A 20171-nucleotide genomic window follows, 5' to 3' on the forward strand; every position below is an offset into this window, starting at 1 on the left:
TTTTCTCCATAAGCCGTCAAAATATCCTCAAAAATATGACCTCAACATTCAAACTATTGCATAAAATAATCACTTCCTAAGTGTTTTTGTTTATTTGCTCAAGAAATAATCATTGGCTTTCTTTACCAATACTGATGAATCCTCCTTAATGGGGAGAAAATTCCTGAGGATTTAAGCAGAGGTTAAGTTAAGGTTCCATGTGGAGAATAAAAAAATGTTGGGTTGTAAAGTTTCTTAGGTATAAAACTAGGAAGAAATTCTTTTTTCTCACACATTCATTCAGCATATTTACTGGTATTGATATTACCATTCTTAATATGAAGCACTGATTGTTGGGCAATAATAAGACCATTTTACTTATCTACATACTAGAGGCCCAGTGTACAAATTCGTGCACCCGTGGGGCCCTGGGCCTGGCCTGCGGGGTTGGGCTGAAACTGCCTTTCCGACATACCCTGAGGGGTCCCAGATTGCAAGAGGGCACAGGCTTGGCGAAAGGACCCCACCGGTACATGATCGGAGCTGGGGAAGGACACGGGAGGTTGGCCAGCTGGGGAGGGACCGCAGGAGGGCTCCAGGGCATGTCTGGCCCATCTCACTCAGTCCTGATTGGCCAAACCCCAGCAGCAAGCTAACCTACCCATCGATTACCCTCTGGTGGTCAGCGCACGTCATAGCGAGTGGTTGAATGGCCTGAGCATATCATTAGCATATTATGCTTTGATTGGTTAAACAGCTGACCAGACATATTATTAGCATATTAGGCTTTTATTATTTATATTAGAGGCCCAATGCACAAAGATTTGTGCAAGAACGGGCTTCCTTCCCCTGGCTACTGGCACTGCCTTTACTCTGGCCGGAGCTGCATTTTCACCTTCCCACGCTGCCCAGAGGCCCAGAGTGGCTGGGGTGGTGCAGAATGCCTGCATTGTCGCCATGGCGACGATGCAAGTGTCCCACCTGCCCCTGGCCACTCCCTCCATCTTTGTTGGGTTAATTTGCATACTCACACTTGATTGGCTGGTGGACATCATGTATGGTCAATTTGCATCTTACTCTTTTATTAGTGTAGATAATAAAGAGATAATATGCAAATTGTCTATTACAGTGTCACAGTAACGACCAATTTACATATTGGCAGACAAGCAGGAGATTGCATGCACAGCAGGGGTACTTGCATGAGGCTCGCTTCCCTGCCCCCGGTGCTGGAGTCCTCTTTTTCTCCTGGGTACATGTGCCCAACAAACACCACCGAGACACCACACCCCGTCCGAGAACACTCTGCCTGGGGACGCTACCATCCCCGCCACTGAGGTGGGGGTAGCCAGGGGGATACACCCACATGACAGAAGGCTGATTCTTGGGGCACAATCGGCAGATGTCAACTGGGGTGCATGCACCAGCGGTTACCCCCAGGAGGGGTCATGCACTCAAATCAAGAGGATGTGGACCCAACACCACGAAGGAAGGGCCTGGGCACAACAACAAAGAGTACACAGGTGACCCTCACACCACAGGGAAGCCAACACAGCTTTCTTCAGCTGTCCATTCATTCATTTGCCCAGTCCGACCTGGATGGGGGCTTGCATCCTGGGTGGAATGCCCCCCCCACCTCCCCCCAAGGACAAGCCAGGTCCTACTGTGCCTGCGCAAGCATGCCTGTTGCCTTTGAATTCCAGAGGGAAGTGGACGAAGAGCTGCTCGAGGTGTGGGGAATTCCCCCACTTCAGCACTCAACAGGAGAAAAATCTTGCGTGCACATGAATGCACATATGTGTGCACATAACTGCAGTGGTCCCTGCAATGGACACTGGCCTGGGCCGCTGGACCCTCCCCCAACTCGGAGGGGGGAGACACAGGCCACAGTAGACAAGACACAGGTGCGTTGTTGCTCAGCCCCTCAAAGCCAGTGGGAGAGGGACCTGAGTGCCACTACAGGTCCCAGAGAGGAAAGCAGTCAGTATTAAGGATGAAAAGCATAGAATTTTTAATTAGCCTGTAAAAAGAGGAAAAGAGTGAGGGAGGAGGGGGGATGGTGAGGAAGAAGGGAAAAAGGGAGGGAAGAACTTTATAAAGGAGTTAGTAGAGAACAGAGTTAAAGAAGGAAAGAGGATGTATGAGTGAACTGTGGGAGCTATAATGAAAATCAAGTATAGTTGTGTATTAGGGACAGATTTTAAAAGTAGGAGTCAGAAAAGCAAAAAGAGAAATGATAGTGAATAATTAGGCAGGTAGGTAGGTAGATGAATCTCAGAGGGAAGTGGGGAGGGGGAAGGAGGGAGGGCAAGAAGAGATTAACCAAAGATCTTAAATGCATACTAGAGGTCCTGTGCATGTATTCATGCAACGGTGGGGTCCCTTGACCTGGCCTGCAGGGATTGGGCCGAAACCGGCAGTTCAACATCCTCTAAAGCAGGGGTCCTCAAACTTTTTAAAGTGGGGGCCAGATCACGGTCCCTCAGAGAGCTGGAGGGCCGGACTATATGAACTACTAATTCCTACTGTAACACCTCGGCTGCGCTCACTGTCCAAAAAACCTGGCGGGCCGGATCAGACTCCTCTGTGGGCTGCATGTGGCCCTCGGGACGTAGTTTGAAGACCCCTGCCCTAAAGGGTCCAGGTTGCGAGAGGGAGCAGGCAAGGCCAAGAGACCCCACTGGTGTACGAATCCATGTCCTGAGCCTCTAGTCTGCCTATAAATGTTCTAAATGAAATAGTTTAGGAAATGATTAATGACAATCATATTTGTAACCTAGGATTCCCACTAATAATAATTTTTTAAAAATCCTCACCCAGGGATATGTGTTTTATTTGGTTATTTATTTATTTGAGAGAGGGAGGGAAGGAGGACAAAGAGGGAGGGAGGAAAGGAGGGAGGGACAGACATACATGGATGTGAGAGAGAAGTATCAATTGGTTGCCTCGTGTACCCACCCAGCTGGAGATCAAACCTGCAATCTTTTGATCAACTGAGCCACCTATAGCTATAACAAGTTGTTTTTTTTACATTTTTGTGACTTTTGTTGTTGTTAATCCTCACTTGAGGATATTTTTCCCCCCTTAAATTTTTAGAGAGAGTGAAATGGAGAGGGAGAGACGGAAACATCGATGTGAGAGAGACACATTGATTGGTTGCTTACTTCATGAGCCCCAACGAGGGTCTGGGGCCCAGGGATCAAGCCTGCAACCAAGGTATGTGCCCTTGATCAAAATCAAACTGGAGATCTTTGAGTCCTCGGCTAACACTCTAACCACTGAGAAACAGGCTGGGGCTATTATTTTAACTTCTTTGACATTGTTGTATTGGGAATTAAAGGCATATTTTACCATCCAATCCTTAAAAATTATGTTGATTTTACTCTGGACAAAAAAAAGAAGAAGAAAAAGAAAATGCTGACTTGGTCTTGCCTGATGTGTAGTTAGCATTGTTCTAGCAAGTTTCATGAAATGGATGTACAGGAAGCAGGTGTTTTACTTAAACTGCAGCTGTACCATCTGTGGGAGCAGGTGGACAGATTCTTTGTCCTCAGGAAAACACAGCGGATGAGACTTAAGAGACCTAATTGATTAGTTTTTGCCAGCTAAGCACAACTTTTACTTATGCACAAGGGTTGACACTGGTGAGGACAATAGCAAAGTGAACAAAAAAGGTGTAAGTTTGGCTGCTTATGTATGTATGTGTATTTTAAATATATTTTATTGATTTTTTTACAGAGAGGAAGGGAGTGGGATAGAGAGTTAGAAACATCAATGAGAGAGAAGCATCAATCAGCTGCCTCCTGCACACCCCATACTGGGGATGTGCCCACAACCAAGGTACATGCCCTTGACCGAAATCGAACCTGGGACCTTTTAGTTCGCAGGCCGACACTCTACCCACTGAGCCAAACCAATTAGAGCTGCTTGTGTTTTTATTGGATTGGCACTGAGAAAGATAATTTAAGGGTTTTTAAAGTTTAGTTTTTATTTTTGTTTTTAGTTACTTCAGGATATTTCTAGCTCATTATATTAACTTTTGAGAGAGTTCCTTTAAGGATAGTTAAATATGGATAGTAATATGAATATATAGTTTATGGTAGTCTCTTCTCTCTGGAGAGCTGGGAAGTAAGCAAAAGGGGCCTTTCAGTAGGCAAAACGGAGTAAAATAAAGGTCCTTGATCACATGCACTGAATAATATAAGAAAAATATAGACTGTAAGTCATAGATTCTTAGAAGGAGAGATTAGAGTGCATTCATGACCTTCATTCCTATTTCACAAATGAGAAAACTAAGACATAGAGAAAATACTTCCCCCCATACCAGGGCTTGGTTCCTTGGAGAATTGGATTAAAATTCTAAATAACTTTAATTGTGAAAAGTTGGATCAAATCCAGTGATATTTTAAAAAGAAATAGCAAAGAGAATAAGCTAATTTAATATAGTGAACAACCAGCTATGTACATAATTTCAGCTCATCTGGGACTACACACTAAAAATGAGCCTGCCCTAACCGATTCCGTTTTGGCTCAGTGAATAGAGCATTTGCTTGGTATTCAAGGGTCCCAGGTTCGATTTCGGTCAAGGGCATGTCCCTTGGTTGTGGGCATACCCCCAGTAGGGTGTGTGCAGGAGGCAGCTGATTGATGTTTCTCTCTCATTGATGTTTCTAACTCTCTATCCCTTTCCCTTCCTCTATAAAAAAATGGTAAAATATATTTAAAAATAAAAATGAGTCTGTGTTACAGTGTTGTTTCAGAAACAGTCATCGTACTGGGCTGAGTGAAGGAGCTGAGAGTTGCTCAATCATACGTAAGGTTTAATTTCATGTTTATGTACCTCAGTTTAGGAGAAACAGGTGGACAGCAATTGAGACGGTTCAAAGAAGATCCCCAAATATAATTAAGAAAAAGAAACTCTAGTTGAGAAGTTTAAGAAGCTGTTGAAGAGAAAGCCTAGAGGATTGATAAGCCTTTAAGGATTATTTTGCAGAAACTAGCTAGATGTAAACTTAGTCCCTTTGGAACTAGTCAGGCAGGGGCAGCACCATCAATTTTACCTTAGCCATAAGGAAAGTAGATACACATTGTGTATCTAAGGAACAGCTGCATCTGTGTCACCTAGGAACTTGTTTAAAATGCAGCTCTAAGACCCTGTGAGGCCTTGGGTCCCAGGGTCATCATGAGAGTCAGGGTGCCAGGGGCCCTCATGAGACGTCAACCAGCCTCTTCCGGCCACGTTCCTGTCCCTCTCCACCTCAGTAAGTTTGGCATCATTGCTCCCACACCCACACCCAGCAATTTCAGAAGCGCTTCCAACTGCCCCTTCCTCTTGGGGAGGCGGGTGGGGGGGAGACAAGCAAGCTCTGGCCCAGATCTGCTGAATATGCATTTTCATAAGATTTCCCCCAGTGATTCATGAGTACATTAAAATTTGAGTTGCCCCTGCTGGTTTGGCTCAATGGATAGAGTGCCGGCCTGTGGACTGAAGGGTCCTGGGTTAGATTCTGATCGAGGGCATGTATCTTGGTTGCAGGTTTCTCCCCAGGCCTGGCCCTGATCAGGGCTCATGCAGGAGGCAACCAATCGATGTGTTTCTCTCTGTCTTTCCCTCTCTCTTACCCCCTAAAAATCAATGGGAAAAAATATCCTCGGACGAGTATATGAATATTAAAAAAAACCACAGAGCTGTTTGGAGTTAAACCATAGTCTTTATAATGAATTAAGATGATTAATTCTCATTTTCCAAGAGCATTTTAAAAAATGGGGATTCTTACTTGGATGCTCTCATTTTCTAAGAACATTTTTTAAAAATGGGGACTCTTACTTGGATGAGAGAAATAAGAAGCCCTTGACTGGGAATTGAACCTCTTACTCTTCAGTGTATGGAATAATGTTCCAGCCCACTGAGCCACACCATCCAGGGCGTCTTTAAAATTCTTAACCCATTATTGCTCAGTCTCCTAAAGGCCAATGTAATAGATTCATTTTAGAGTTCAAGGCCAGGATGAGCTGGTATTGGTGTCCTTGCTTGGAAAAAGACAAACTGTGCTTATTATACTCCATAGTTTTCACAGTAGTCCCTACTCTGCCTTCCCTGATTAGAATTTCTTGTGCTTCAATTTAATTATTGTATTTTTGCCCAGACCAATATTATTTCCCTTTATCATCTCACTCTACTACTTTATCCTTCAAGAAAGGTGTAAATATTAAAAATTAAAATTCTTAGGTAGGATTGTGAAACCTAGGTAGACTGTGACCTTTAGATGACTCTTTGAAGTTCCTTCTTTTGTTCCCCTTTTCATATTATTGTGACTTTTGGATCCTTGAAAAGGGTGTTGGAATCCAGAATTTGAGAGTTTGAACAGAGAAGGAGTCCCTCACTCCTGTTGTTTAAGGAACTATCTGTATGACTATGGCTTTGGAATACTAAGGGTTTTCAGACTGGGTTTTTGAGTGATGGGAAACATTTCTCTTCTTTGTGCTCATTTTCTTCTGGAACTTGCCTAGATGGGCAAGCTACCAACTTGAAATGTTCTTATTTTCAAATGATGTCAAAAGAATCATGTTGCAAATTTGTTTTTAAGCATTTTTTTCATTATTTAAATGTTTAATTATACACCTTTAATTTTATTTCTTATCTGGGATTAATTTAATTAAAAAAAAAAATAGAAACAGTCACTCCTCTCAATTTAACCGGATAGTCTGTCTACTTGTGATATAATATACATCTTTACAACTTGGTGGTCCCAAGTTTTTTTTAAAGACATTTCATAGAAAGGAAAGAAATACTATAAAGAAATATACTAATAAGCAAAAATATATGGGGAAAGAGGAACATATAGCTTTGACACAACTCAAGAAACTGGTCTACATGGGAAAATGTGCATCCTGGAAAGTCAGGTATGAAGATTTTAGAGAGAAAAAAATTTTTTTTAATGTATATTTCATTGATTTTCTTACAGAGAGGAAGGGAGAGAGATAGAGAGCTAGAAAAATCGATGAGAGAGAAACATCGACCAGCTGTGTCTTGCACACCCCCCTATGGGGGATGTGCCTGCAACCAATGCACATGCCCTTGGCCGGAATCGAACCTGGGACCTTTCAGTCCATAGGCCAACGCTCTACCGCTGAGCCAAACCAGTTTCAGCGAGAAAGAATTTTTATTACTTGAATCTCCACTAGCAACATCCTGCAATATTTATACTTCATGGCTCAGATACCTACCTCACTTGGCTCTCTTTCTTTCTTTCTTCTAGCCTTTACTTAAAGGAGTCTGAAAAATTTGAGGATATAGAAAAAGAAGAAAAATAAGATAACCACACACAATATTCCCCTTTTGGTGGCTACTTTAGATCTTTGTTACTTAGAACATTTTTTTTAGGTTCAAAATTATTATTATTATTATTATTGATTATGGTATCACATAATTGTCCTCATCCCCCCCATTCCCATCCCAAACCCCTCCCTACGTCTGCCCTCATCCCCCTGTTGTCCATGGCCACTGGCTAGGCCCATATGCATGCACACAAGTCCTTTGGTTGATCTCACTAGAACATTTTTTAAAAAATGTATATTTATTGATTGCAGAGAGGAAAGGAAAAAGAGAGAAAGAAACATCAATGACAAGAGAGAATCATTGAGTGACTGCTTCCTGCATGCCCCGAGCTGGGGATTGAGCCTGCAACCTGGGCATGTGCCCTTGACCAGAATTGAACCTGGGACCCTTCAGTCCACAGGCCAACACTCTATCCACTGAGCCAAACCAGCTGGGGCACTAGGACATTCTTGAAGAAAATTTAAATATAAGTCTGTGACTTTGCTGAATCAAGTCCCCCAGTTAATATTTAGAACCCTCAATTTGGGCTAATAGCATTATTGATGCTATCTATTATAGAGGGATAACCGAACAAAGTATGGATCTTAAAACTAGTGTTAAATCACTCTCAGGGTTGAGAGGGGAAAATAGGAGAGTCTAAAATCACAAGAAGTGCAGATGTAGCTAAGACCACTGTCTGGATACACACTTCTTCAGAGCCTTAAAAAATAAAAGTAAAAAAAATAGAGGAAGGGGCCCTCAACCCGGGCATGTGTCCTGACTAAGAATCAAACTGTGACCTCCTGGTTCATAGGTCACTGCTCAACCCCTGAGCCACACCATGGGGCCCTTCAGAATCTTCACCATTATAAAAGTTCTCTGCCATTTGATACTCGAGCATGACATTTTCTACTGACACAACAGATCACCCCAAGGTTCATTGCAATTCTGGAAGAAAAAAGATATCTTGGCAGTGTGACTACCATGAGTAAACAACTCTAGTGGCCAGTCTTCTGCATCTTCCAGGGATTGTTTCTCTCTAATTTTACTTAAATCTCAGACATTCAGTCTGTGATCAGTACCACTAGAAGCCAAAATAGTCTCATTTTGATATAACCACTGAACCTGGAAATTTTATCCTTATATTATGCAAAGGCAAGCAATTAAGCTTCACATTTCTCAGATCCCACAAGACAATAATCTTATCAGTTGATCCTGTGGCAAGAATGATTTCACTGTAAGGCAGTTCACTTCAGCTAAGTCTCTGGCTTGGTTTGGAGGTATTGATTGAACGAGTATCCCAGATCATATGTTTCTGATAATCAGGAACTGACTCAAGACTCATGGAGCAGATGCCAGGAAACATCAACTGTTGTATGCCCTGTAAAGATGGTCTTCACATCCACAATTTTTCCTTCTCTTTAGAACAGCACTGATATCCCACAGGCAGATGGGATAGTCATCTGAAGCACTAAATGCCCACTGAGACTTGGGGGGTCCAAGAAAGCCATAGCCTTCCTTCTAATGTCCACTGAGATGTAAGTCTGGGTTGCACTCTCCAGGAGGATCTGGTTTACAAGGCTGTTTTGTTGTTGTTGTTGTTTATAAGGCTGTTTTGTTATTGTTATTGTTGTTGTTAATCCTCACCTGAGGATATTTTCCATTGATTATTTTTTATTTTTAGAGAGAGTAGAAGAGAACAAGAGATAAAGAAACATTAATGTGAGAGAGACAAATCAATTGGTTGCCTCCTGCATGCACCCTGATCAGGGAGGGTCAGGGATCGAGCCTGCAACCGAGGTACATGCCCTTGACTGGAATAGAATCTATGACCCTTCAGTCTGAAGTCTGATGACACTCTATCCAACTGAGCCAAACTGGCTAGGGCTAGAAAGTTGTTTTGTATAGTCAAAATCAAGACCATCATTGGATGGAGTTTTTGTTGCAATAATGCAAGAGTTCTGTGGCATATAACAGGTCCTGTTTACTTAGTTTCTATTTCTTTTTTTCTTTTCTTTTTTTCTTCTTCACTAATAACCAAAACTTCCAAATTCTCCTTTCTCACTATCATAGTGTGAAGCATCAAACTGAGCATTGTAATTAGGGAGCTGCACACTGGCTATCACAAGGTGGGGTTTTGTTTGTTTGTTTTTAAAATTATTATTTTTTTACTAGAGGCCTGGTGCATGAAAATTCATGCACTTGAATGGGGGAGGTGGGAGGGGGGGTGTTCCTCAGCCTGGCCTGTCCCCTCTCACAGTCCAGGAGCCCTCAGGGGTAGGAGGTGACCCGGCAATCGGGAAGGCAACACCGCATCATACCTCTGCTGCTGCCACTGCTGGCAGTGCAAGCCTCGGCCCTGGTTACCTGAGCCTCGGGCAGCCCTGGGCACCTTGGGCTGGCCCTGGGTGGCTGGGGAGCTGAGGACTAGGTGCCACCATCTTGTGGCATTTTATATCAAGTGTTAGAAATATTGCTTAATTGCTTTCTATTTAACTGCTTCTGAATTAATTGTCAATATTTAAAATGGGGGGGGAGGATACAATATGTCTTTTGGTATTGACTTCTGTCACTTAGCATAATGTTTTTGAGGTTGTCCCACATTATTGTGTGTATCAGTACCTTATTCTTATTATGGCTGATAATATCTTTTGTATGATACACAATTGATCCTTATTTTTTAAAAATGTATTTGCAAGCCCTAACTGGTTTGGCTCAGCAGATAAGAGTGTTGGCCTGCGGACTGAAGGGTTCCAGGTTCAATTCCAGTCAAGGGCATGTACCTTGGTTGCAGGCACATCCCCAGTAGGGGGTGGGCAGGAGGCAGCTGATACATGTTCCTCTCTCTTCAATGTTTCTAATTATCTTCCTTCCTCTCTGTAAAAAATCATTAAAATATATTTTTAAAAATTGTATTTTCAAATTTGCCTACTTGCTAAAATTTATTTGTAATTCCAAAATCAATGTGTAGTGGTCATATGTGAACATAAACAGTGCAGTGAAAATTTTCAGTCACCCAACATTCACATTCTCAGCTAAAGTTGAACAAGGTGTTGCTCTGCCTTCTTACTTCAGCTCTCAAGTCCTTTTTGTTTTTAATCCTCTCCTGAGGACACACTTTCATTGATTTGGAAGAGAGGGAGAGAGAGATAGGGAAACATCCATCAGTTGCCTCCCGTACATGCCCCAACTGGAAATCAGACCCACAACATTTTGGTGTACAGGACAATGCTCCAACCAACTGAGCCCCCTGGCCAGGGCTCAAGTTCTTTTCATGGTCTATTTAGTGCTACGTTTTTCACGTTTTTGTGCTTTTTGTTGGTGATTTTGCTGTTTGGAATGGCTCCTAAGTATGGTGCTGAAGCACCTTCTAATGTTCCTAAGCACAAGAAAGCTGTGATGTGCCTTAAGAAGAAAATATGTGTGTTAAATAAGCTTTGTTCAGACATGGATTACAATGCTATTGGCCATGAGTTCATTGTTAATAAGCCAACAATATATATTAAACCAGAGGCCTGATGCATAAAATTTGTGCAAGGGGCTCAGCTGTGGCAGTGGCAGCTGCCTTTGCCTTCTCTGAGGCTTTGGAAGGTCGTCTGGTTTAATTAGCATGTCATACTTTTATTATTATAGACTAGAGGCCCCATGCACGGAATTCATGCAAGGGGATCAGCCCTCACAGCCACTGCAGCTTGCCTTGGCTTTGTCTGGAAGGTTGTCCGGCTGCCCGGTCTAATTAGCATATTATGCTTTTATTATTATAGAAAGGTGTCTTTAAACAGAAACCTAAAACAAGACAATGTTTATTGATCCATTGATGAAAATGTGGTGACTAGAAGCTCGAAGGAACCTACTCCTATATTTCCCCTACGAGCAATGATTCAGTATTTGCTAATTCAGTGTTTGCGGCTACTTTATGGAACATAACTACCTTGAATAATAACATTCTGCTACACCACATTTTACTTAAACATTTATCAATTGATAGTATTTGACTTGTTTAAACTTTCTGGCTGTATTACTATAAACATTTCTGTACAAGTTTTTATATGGACATATGTTTTCAGTTCTTTTGGGAATATAACTGGGAATGGACTTGCTGAGTTATATGGTAATTCTGCTAGATTACTTAGAAGAGTGACTGACCACTTTACATTCCCAGCAGCAGTATATGAGGGTTCCAGTTCTCCACATCCTCCACAATATTTTTATTATCTTTTTAAAAAAATATGTTTTTATTGATATTTAGAGAGGAAGGGAGAGGGATAGAAAGATAGGAACATAGATGAGAGAGGAACATCATTGATCTGCCGTCTCCTGCACGCCCCCCACTGGGTATATTGAGCCTGCAATCTGGACCTGTGCCCTGAGCAGGAATTGAACCATTGACCTCCTGGTTGCTGGGTCAGTGTTCAACCACTGAACCACACCAGCCAGGCTAATAACTGTATTTTTTATTATAATCATCTAGTGGGTGGGAAGTGTTATCACATTGTGTTTTTGATTTTCATTTCCACAGTGACTGATACTGCTGAGCATCTTTTCCCATGCTTATCATTTGCATATCTTCTTTGGAGAAATTTCTGTTCTTTGCCCAGAATATAGCTTTTTAATGGAACCAAAACATTTGTTTGAATAAGCTTTTTTTTTTCAAATGACAAAACTATAAATTTTAAGTTGTCTGAAACCCAAATTCAGAATTATAAGTTAGCTTATTATTATAGGATGCTGATATATTATCGAGGGTACTCTTACCTCTTTTCACTAAGGCCAAATAAAATTTTATTTATTCATTTATTTATAAATATATATTTTATTGATTTTGTACAGGGAGGAAGGGAGAGAGATAGAGAGTTAGAAAATCGATGAGAGAGAGTCATCGATCAGCTGCCTCTTGCACACCCCCTACTGGGGATATGCCCACAACCAAGGTACATGCCCTTGACCGGAATCGAACCCGGGACCTTTCAGTCCCCAAGCCGACGCTCTATCCATTGAGCCAAACCGGTCTCGGCCCAAATAAAATTTTAAATGGATTGTAATAAAGGAAGTATATGTTTGAAGCTATATTTCCATGTGGGGAAGTCTGTGCTCTGAATACCACTTGGAGAAAAATTTATCCCAGTCTGCTTTTTTCGTGGTTGAAGGCCTTGAAAGTTCTAGTTTTACATCTTATTTACTGGGTTTGAATTGCAATATTTAGGATAAAAGTTGGGCCATGAAGCCACTCAAATGAGTGCAGGTAAGCATTTGAATGATGGTCTAAGCAGATCTCTGTACCTATCATTATATAAGTGTGTGATCATTCTAGTATTTCCTAATTTTATTTACTTATTTATTTTAAAATATATTTTATTGATATTTTTAGAGAGAGTGGACGGGAGAAGGAATAGAGACATAGAATCCTCCATGATGAGAGAGGAACATCATCTGCTGCTTCCTGCACACACACACCCCACCCCCCCACCCCCGAAAAAAAAAGGGAATCAAGCCCGCAACCTCGTTTGAGCTCAACAGCTGAGCTACACTGGCCTGGCTCTAGTGTTTCCTAATTTTATAGGATCATTTGACAGTAAGCTGCTTTTGTTAAAACCCTCAGCTACTTTACCAGTTTTGTGGGACCATATTGAGCTCTCTTTATAAGGTTTACTAAATCCAGGAACCTTATTAAAAGTATTGGTCTCCTTGATCTCCTAGATACAATTATTATACACCATTTAATTTATATATGTTTTATAATAAGTGTTTGGTTCTGGTTATTTAAATTTTATATCACTGAGTTCTGTATGTTGTGATTTGTCAAAATTGCAAAAACCAAAGAAAAATATATTTAGCATATATTTCCTGAAAGGCAGAGAACTACGAATTCTGCATAAGTTTTCCAGATATTAAGCAACTTGATACCTTGTCAGAGGTGTTATGGTCTGTGCACTCAAGTAACTGAGTGAGACAGGTTAAGATGAGTAGATATGAATGGAATAAAGGAGATGATTAGTAAAGGTTGCATGTGGAAAATGTCATATGAACCAGACCTTGAAGGATAACTTTCTAAGTGATCTAAAGAAGAGCAGATCACCTTCAAATCCAGACATTTTTTATTGGTGTGATTTGTTTGGTTGGCTGTTTTACCCTTTTCTCTGAGTCAGAGGATCTCAGATGAGGCTTTTGTTATCAAACTGACTCAAATGTCAGTTATTTCTGTTCCCTATTCTTGTGTGTGGTGGAATCAGGCATATGACTTAACTACAACTTTTTGCCAGAGTTGTGTGTATAACCTTCTTTAACATGTCCACTCTTTTGAGCAAGAATCAAGGTTATCTGACCAAGAACAATCATAATCAGTCTGTTCCATCCAATATCAAGTCCTGGGGCCAATGGTGCCACCAGTTGGCTTGTTTGAGAAAATTTGAATCTTTTCCTTTCCCCACTGGGTGTTTGTACTGCCTGTGGCCCATTATTTTCACATTATGACATTTCTTTCATATTCACGTTTTGTTTTTTGTTAATAACCTTCTATTCCTCTTTCAATTTTAGTTTCATTACTGCACGAGATCTTCCCATCTCTCTCTCTTCTTTGTTCTCTTTGTGAGTTAAGAAAAAGAAAAACAGACAGCTAGGTATAAGATTGCTCCCAGGCCAAAACCGGTTTGGCTCGGTGGATAGAGCGGCAGCTTGTGGACTGAAAGGCCCAGGTTCGATTCCGGTCAAGGGCAAGAGGCAGCTGATCGATGTTTCTCTCTCATCGATGTTTCTAACTCTACCCCTCTCTCTCTTCCTCTCTGTAAAAAATCAATAAAATATATTAATTAAAAAAAAAGATTGCTCCCAGTATCTTTGGATCAAGAAAGAAATAAGTAATACTTAAAACTTTTAAAAATGAAAATAGAGATTCAGATATGACCCACAGTTCTAAGTATAGAGGAGAATGCTAACAAAGACTCAGAGGTGGGAGAGCACAGGATATGCTTTTAAGATGGTAAATGTTCTCATTTAGGCCAGAATGCATCTCACATACTGTTATTGTATGTATATCCTCATTTTGTGCCCGGGAATTCTGAAAATACATTTTTTTGTTGGATTATTGCCCCACTAGAAAAAAATTCTCATCTGTTGCAATTTCAATTTGAAACTGCTTCATTCTGGATTCCTTATCCTTGGACCTTCCCAATAATTTATGTGGTCACATTGGGTCTGATCTGTTCCTGCGCTAAATGAAAGCACACAAGCACAAAACTGTGTAGGCATAAATGAGAGGCATATGGCAGTGGTGTAAAAGGAAGGAGTCTTCATATGCCTGGGTGGGCGAGCTGAACTAATAGCTCCCAGCAGTTCTTCTGAATCAGACATTGTGGAGCCAAGAGTCTAGCATTTGGAATTCCACTGCCTGTGCAAAAGGTCTGTCTTTTATCCTTCAAACCACCATTTGTTAAATGGCTAATGACCCAGTGGACCTGTTGACAACAAAGGGGAAAGGCTGGCAAAGATCAAGTTTAAAGGGAAAAGGAAAGAAAAGTTCAAAAGCAGGAAAGTAAGAACAAAAACAGTTTGGTCATATCTTCACCTACCCTTTATTATTATTTTAAAACAATTTATTGTGGAGAATTTTGTACATACACAAAGTTGACGGAATAATATAGTGAACTCCTATGTACTTTGCCCTCAGCCCCAGTCAACTGCAGTTACCACACTTAATGAAGGGAAACCAGAACTCTGGTGAGCCTTGGGTTTGGTTTCTAGACCTCTCTAGATCTTGTCACTTCTGGCCTAATGCTATCACACTCCTATTTTTCCTGTTTCGCACCTGGTGTGTACAGAACACTGTGTTTAGGATTTGTGATGAGTAGATCAGTACTTCTAATAGCTTAAGGAACTAAGTGCTGTTGTTCAAGTATAATTATTCTATCAAGGGAGCATAGTGAAGAGGGGACTTAGGAAGGCTTTACTGAGGAGGTGGTGTTTGTGTTTACTACAGGAGAGTGCAGCAAGGCAGTAGGATCCAGATAGCAATGTAAGCTATATCAGCTCTTTTCACTGAGCTATTTATTTAGAACGTGATATTTTTGTTACATTTACAACACAAAATATATTTTAGACTAGACCTTCCTCCTTACTTTTTAGAAATACAAGTCAGGTTCGGATATTTCCTGCTAAATTGTGTATCTCCTTGAAAGCTTATTATCAAGTTGAATTCTGCAAGGTGTATTATAGATTCTTTTGAGCAATACCATTTCAAAGCAAGTTGAGCCACATTTGATTAGATGCAACCTGTGAGAAGATGTGGGCTTTGTCTGCATCTCTTGTTTCAGATGTATTTATCACTGAAATAAGACAGGAGAGCAGTCTTTTGTATTTTAAAAAGCAACAGGCCAAGGGGAATATACCATAAATAATGTTATAATGAGGTATTGAGCTAACTTGGTACCTTCCTCTGCCTTGTGCTCCGTCATCTGCTATTTCTCAAGGAATTATTCCTTTTTGTATTTCAAGCCCATGTTTCTCACTGTCTACAGATGATGTTTGTTTTGGTTCACTGTCTTCTCATATCCAGCTGTTTTAGACTGCATGTGTCTACTCACCCACTCCTGAACAGACAGTGCTTCTTCCTGACTCTTTCTTAAACCTTTATCACTTTTCCCTTGCATATATTTTGTTTTGTTCTATCACTTTTTGTGAAATTCAGGTATCATGGACACACAGTAAACTATATATATTTAAAGTATACAGTGTAAGTTTTCACATGGATATATACCTGTGAAACCATCACCACAATCAAGATATCATGAACATATCACTCCTATAAGATTCTGTTAGATAGGAAAAGGGTCTCAAGGTCTGGACAGTTTTATGTATTATGTCTTGCTAAATGTTAAAATGTGGAGAGGTATTTTATAGATGCCGCTGTAAATAGGAGGAGTTGACAGGAATTCAACCTGATGCAAGTAGCCAACTGCAATCAATCAATCAATCAACATAATTTCCAAATAATGTATATAAGCTTTGGCTGAGGCTCCCTTCCAAGACAGAGCTTTGGATAGGAATCTTCTGTCTCCTTTACTTGCTGCAAGTAAATGAAGCTAACTTGTGATAACCATGTATTATTTTTTAATAGAGCACCCCTAAGTGGCAACCCCCTTAAGTTTGGTACCATTTCCTTGTACCCTTTGTAATCCCTCCCTCTCTGAACAAGTTCATTCAATTCCCAATACCCCTTTCTCCCTTCCTTTGGCTTTCATTCATCAAACTATTTTAAGATTTGTATATCAGTAGTTCATTGCTTTTTATTGTAGTATTCTACTGTATGAATATATCTCATTTGATTATTCACCTGTTGATAGATGTTTGAGTTGTTTCCAGTTTTTGACTATTACAAATGAAACTACCTTTGTGAATACATAGGAGTAGCATGGCTGGTTCACATAGTAAGAAGTTGCCAAACTTAATATTTCCAAAATATTTTCTTTTAAAAATATTTTTTAATGATTTTTACAGAGAGGAAGGGAGAGAAAAGAAACACCGATCAGCTGCCTCCTGCACACCCCCCACTGGGGATGTGTCCGCAACCAAGGTACATGCCCCTGTACCGGGGACCCTTCAGTCTGCAGGCTGAAGCTCTAGCAACTGAGCCAAATTAATTTCGGCCCAAAATATTTTCAAGTGCTTATTTGGCATCCCTATATCTTATCTTCACTGGTAAAATGTCTGGTTAAGTCTTTTACCCTTTTAAACAAATTGGGTTGTTTATTTTCTTAATGAGTTTTGAGAGTTCTTTATATATTCTGGGTATAAGTTCCTTATCAGATATTTTCTGCCAGTCTGTAGCTTTTTAAAAATATATATATATATATTTTTATTGATTTCAGAGAAGAAGGGAGAGGGAGAGATAGAAACAGCAATGATGAGAGAGAATCATTGATTAGCTGCTTCCTGCTCGCCTCCTACTAGGAAATCCAGCCTGCAACCGGGTATGTGTTCTGATTGGGAACAGAACAATGGTCTCCCGGTTCATAAGTCTACGCTCAACCACTGAGCTATATACCTTTGGGCCTTTTTATTTTCTTAGTCATGTTTTCTGAAGTATAGAAGCTAAAAACTTTTTATAAAATATTATTTATCAAATTTTTCATTTATGGGTTGTGCTATACTTTTTTTGTGTGCTATACTTTTGTTGTATCTAAGAAATATTTGTCTAACCCAAGGTTGCAGAGATTTTCTTATATGCTTTCTTTTAGGATTTGTATAGCTTTGTTTTTACATTTAGCTCTTTTGTCCATTTTTAGCTCATTTGCATATGTTGTGAGAGAGGCATTCAAGTTCTTAAAGGAAAAAAAAAACAAACAGCTGGTTTGGCTCAGTGGGTCAGAGCATCGGCCTGTGGACCAAAGGGTCCCAGGTTTGATTCCAGTCAAGGGCATGTGCCTTGGTTGCAGGCTCCTCCCTGGCCCAGGCCCTGGTCGGGCCTCATGTAGGAAGGCAACCAATTGGTATGTCTCTCACATCGATGTTTCTCTGTCGCTCCCTCATTCTTCCACTCTCCTTAAAAATCAATGGAAAAATATTCTCAGGTGAAGATCAACTAAAAATAAAAATAAATGGTTTTTAAATATGTTTTTCAGAGATAGGAAGGGAAAGGGAGAGAGATAAAAACAACAATGATGAAGAGAGAATCATCTATCAGTTGCCTCATCTATCAGTTGCCTCCTGTACACCTCCCGGCCGCCCGCCCCCCCCCCCCCCCCCCCCCCCCCCCCCCCGGGATTAAGCCTGAAACCCAGTTTTGTGCCCTGACCTCATGGTTCATAAGTAGATGCTCAACCATTAGCCAAACCGGCAAGGCTGTTTGTAGTACCTCCTGTACCACGCAGTTTGATTTACCATAATGTAAGGTCAGGTAGAGTTAATCTTCTGACTATATTCTTCTTTTTTCAAAGTTGTTTGGGCTACTTTAGGTTCTTTGTATTTCCAATTAAATTTTAGAATCAGTTTGCCAATTTCAACTTAAAAAGCATGCTGGGATTTTTATTGGGACAACATTGAATCTTTTGGGAGGGGGAATTAACATAGCAATATTAAATTTTCCCATTTGTGAACATAGTACATCTCATCATTTATTTAGGTCTTCATTAATTTTTCTTAGCAATGTTTGAAGTTTTGAAGTACTTATATATCTTTATCAAATTTTCCTCTTAAGTATTTCAGTTTCTGATACCATGTAATTTTAAATTATTTTTAATTTACTAATTTGAGAGAGGGAAAGAGAGAGAAACATTGATTTGTTGTTCCTCTTATTGATACATTCATTAGTTGATTCCTATATGTGTCCTGGCTGGGGATCAAACCCACAACTTTGGCATATCTGAATGACGCTCCAACTGAGTTACATGGCTAGGGCTCTGTGTTTTTTAATTCTTGAAAAAAGGTGGTTTGGGTTTTTAAAAAATATACTTTTTTGATTTTTTACAGAGAGAAAGAGCGGGATAGAGAGTTAAAAACATCGATGAAAGAGAATCAGTTGCCTCCTGCACACCCCCCACTGGGGATGTGCCTGCAACCAAGGTACATGCCCTTGACCGGAATCGAACCCGGGACCTTTCAGTCCGCAGACAGATGCTTTATCCACTGAGCCAAACTGGTTTCGGCTCAGCTGTTTTTGTTTTTAATTTCAACTTTGATTGCTCATTGTAACTATGTTGCTTTGTTTTTGTTTTGTTTTTTGTATATTGATCTTAAATGCGGTAACTTTGCTAATAAATTCACTTATTTTAATAGCTTTTTGTGGATTCTATCTACACTCTCTGTAGTTTTACTTTCTAATTATCAATTATTTTACTTATTTACTTAATACCAATATTGTCTCAGTTGTCACTACTTCAGAGATTCTGTCCTCTTCCATTTCCTCTTGTTATCATCTTGGTCCTAGCCATTATCATTTCATATCTTTTTATGATATGATGAATTACTAATCACTAAATCATTAATTAGTCTCTAATACCAGACATTCTTATCTCACATCTGTCTTGCTTGTGGCTATGAAAATTTGTCTTCAGAAAACTCTGATTTCATTCTGTTTAAGTGCACATTGTGGTTCCCATGAAGTCCTGACTTATTTATTCCTCCACATTGGGATCTTTAAAATATATTTTTTAAAAACCCAAACCACCTTCCTGCTAATAATTGACTTGTGTTCACCTGTCCAACTTATTCTAATCTAGTCCCCACCTAAAACAATACATGGGAGTGAACATTAGAGTTGAGATTGAGAATTTGGTTTAAATTCCTGCTTTGCCACTTAATATCCATATAATCTTTTTGTGTGTATGTTAATTCTCACCCAAGGTTATTTTTCCATTGATTTTTAGAGAGAGAGAAACATCAGTGTGAGAGATCCATCAATTGGTTGCCTCCAGCATGCAGGGACTGAGCCTGCAATCGAGTTATGTGTCCTTGACCAGAATTGAAAAGGCAACCCTTCAGTCTGCAGACAGATGCTCTAACCACTGAGCAATCGAGTAGGGCCATGTGATCTTTAATAAGGTCCTTAATCTCTGGGTACTTACTGTATGCTCATCTGTAGGAAGACACTAACATGAGAAGGTCCTCACAGTATGGTTTTGAAGATTAAAAGAAAGGACATAGAAATCCTGGCTGTGTGCCTGGAACACAATGTGGGTAGTCATAAATATTTAGTCTGACACTATTGTGGGCACTAAGTGAATGAATGAGTGCTTTTTTGCTTATCTTGTTTCTGTTAACAGTTGTTTATCATGTTATCCCATCTCAGGATACCCTCTTCATTTTCCAGAGCCTTTGAATTCTTCTTCACATTTCAGGGTTAATGAAGTCTACTTTACTCATTTTCCTCCATTCTTTACATCGCTGT

At 40.2% G+C, this 20171-nt stretch overlaps 1 protein-coding gene across 6 annotated transcripts in view; it reads left to right on the forward strand.

Moving 5' to 3' along the window:
- CBFA2T2 (CBFA2/RUNX1 partner transcriptional co-repressor 2) overlaps positions 1-20171 on the forward strand; it is a 133923-nt gene that overhangs the window by 16703 nt on the left and 97049 nt on the right. For 2 of the 6 annotated variants that reach the window (XM_084888558.1, XM_084888559.1), the window contains exon 2: positions 3073-3192. The exons of the other annotated variants lie outside the window; for them this stretch is intronic. In XM_084888558.1, coding sequence (XP_084744684.1) covers positions 3144-3192 — 49 coding nt within the window. In that variant the 5' untranslated portion in view covers positions 3073-3143. The remainder of the gene's footprint in view (positions 1-3072; positions 3193-20171) is intronic. 6 annotated transcript variants of the gene reach the window in all.

The sequence above is a fragment of the Pipistrellus hanaki genome (genome assembly GCF_964339955.1).
Source record: "Pipistrellus hanaki genome assembly, chromosome: 6".
Lineage (NCBI taxonomy): Eukaryota > Metazoa > Chordata > Mammalia > Chiroptera > Vespertilionidae > Pipistrellus > Pipistrellus hanaki.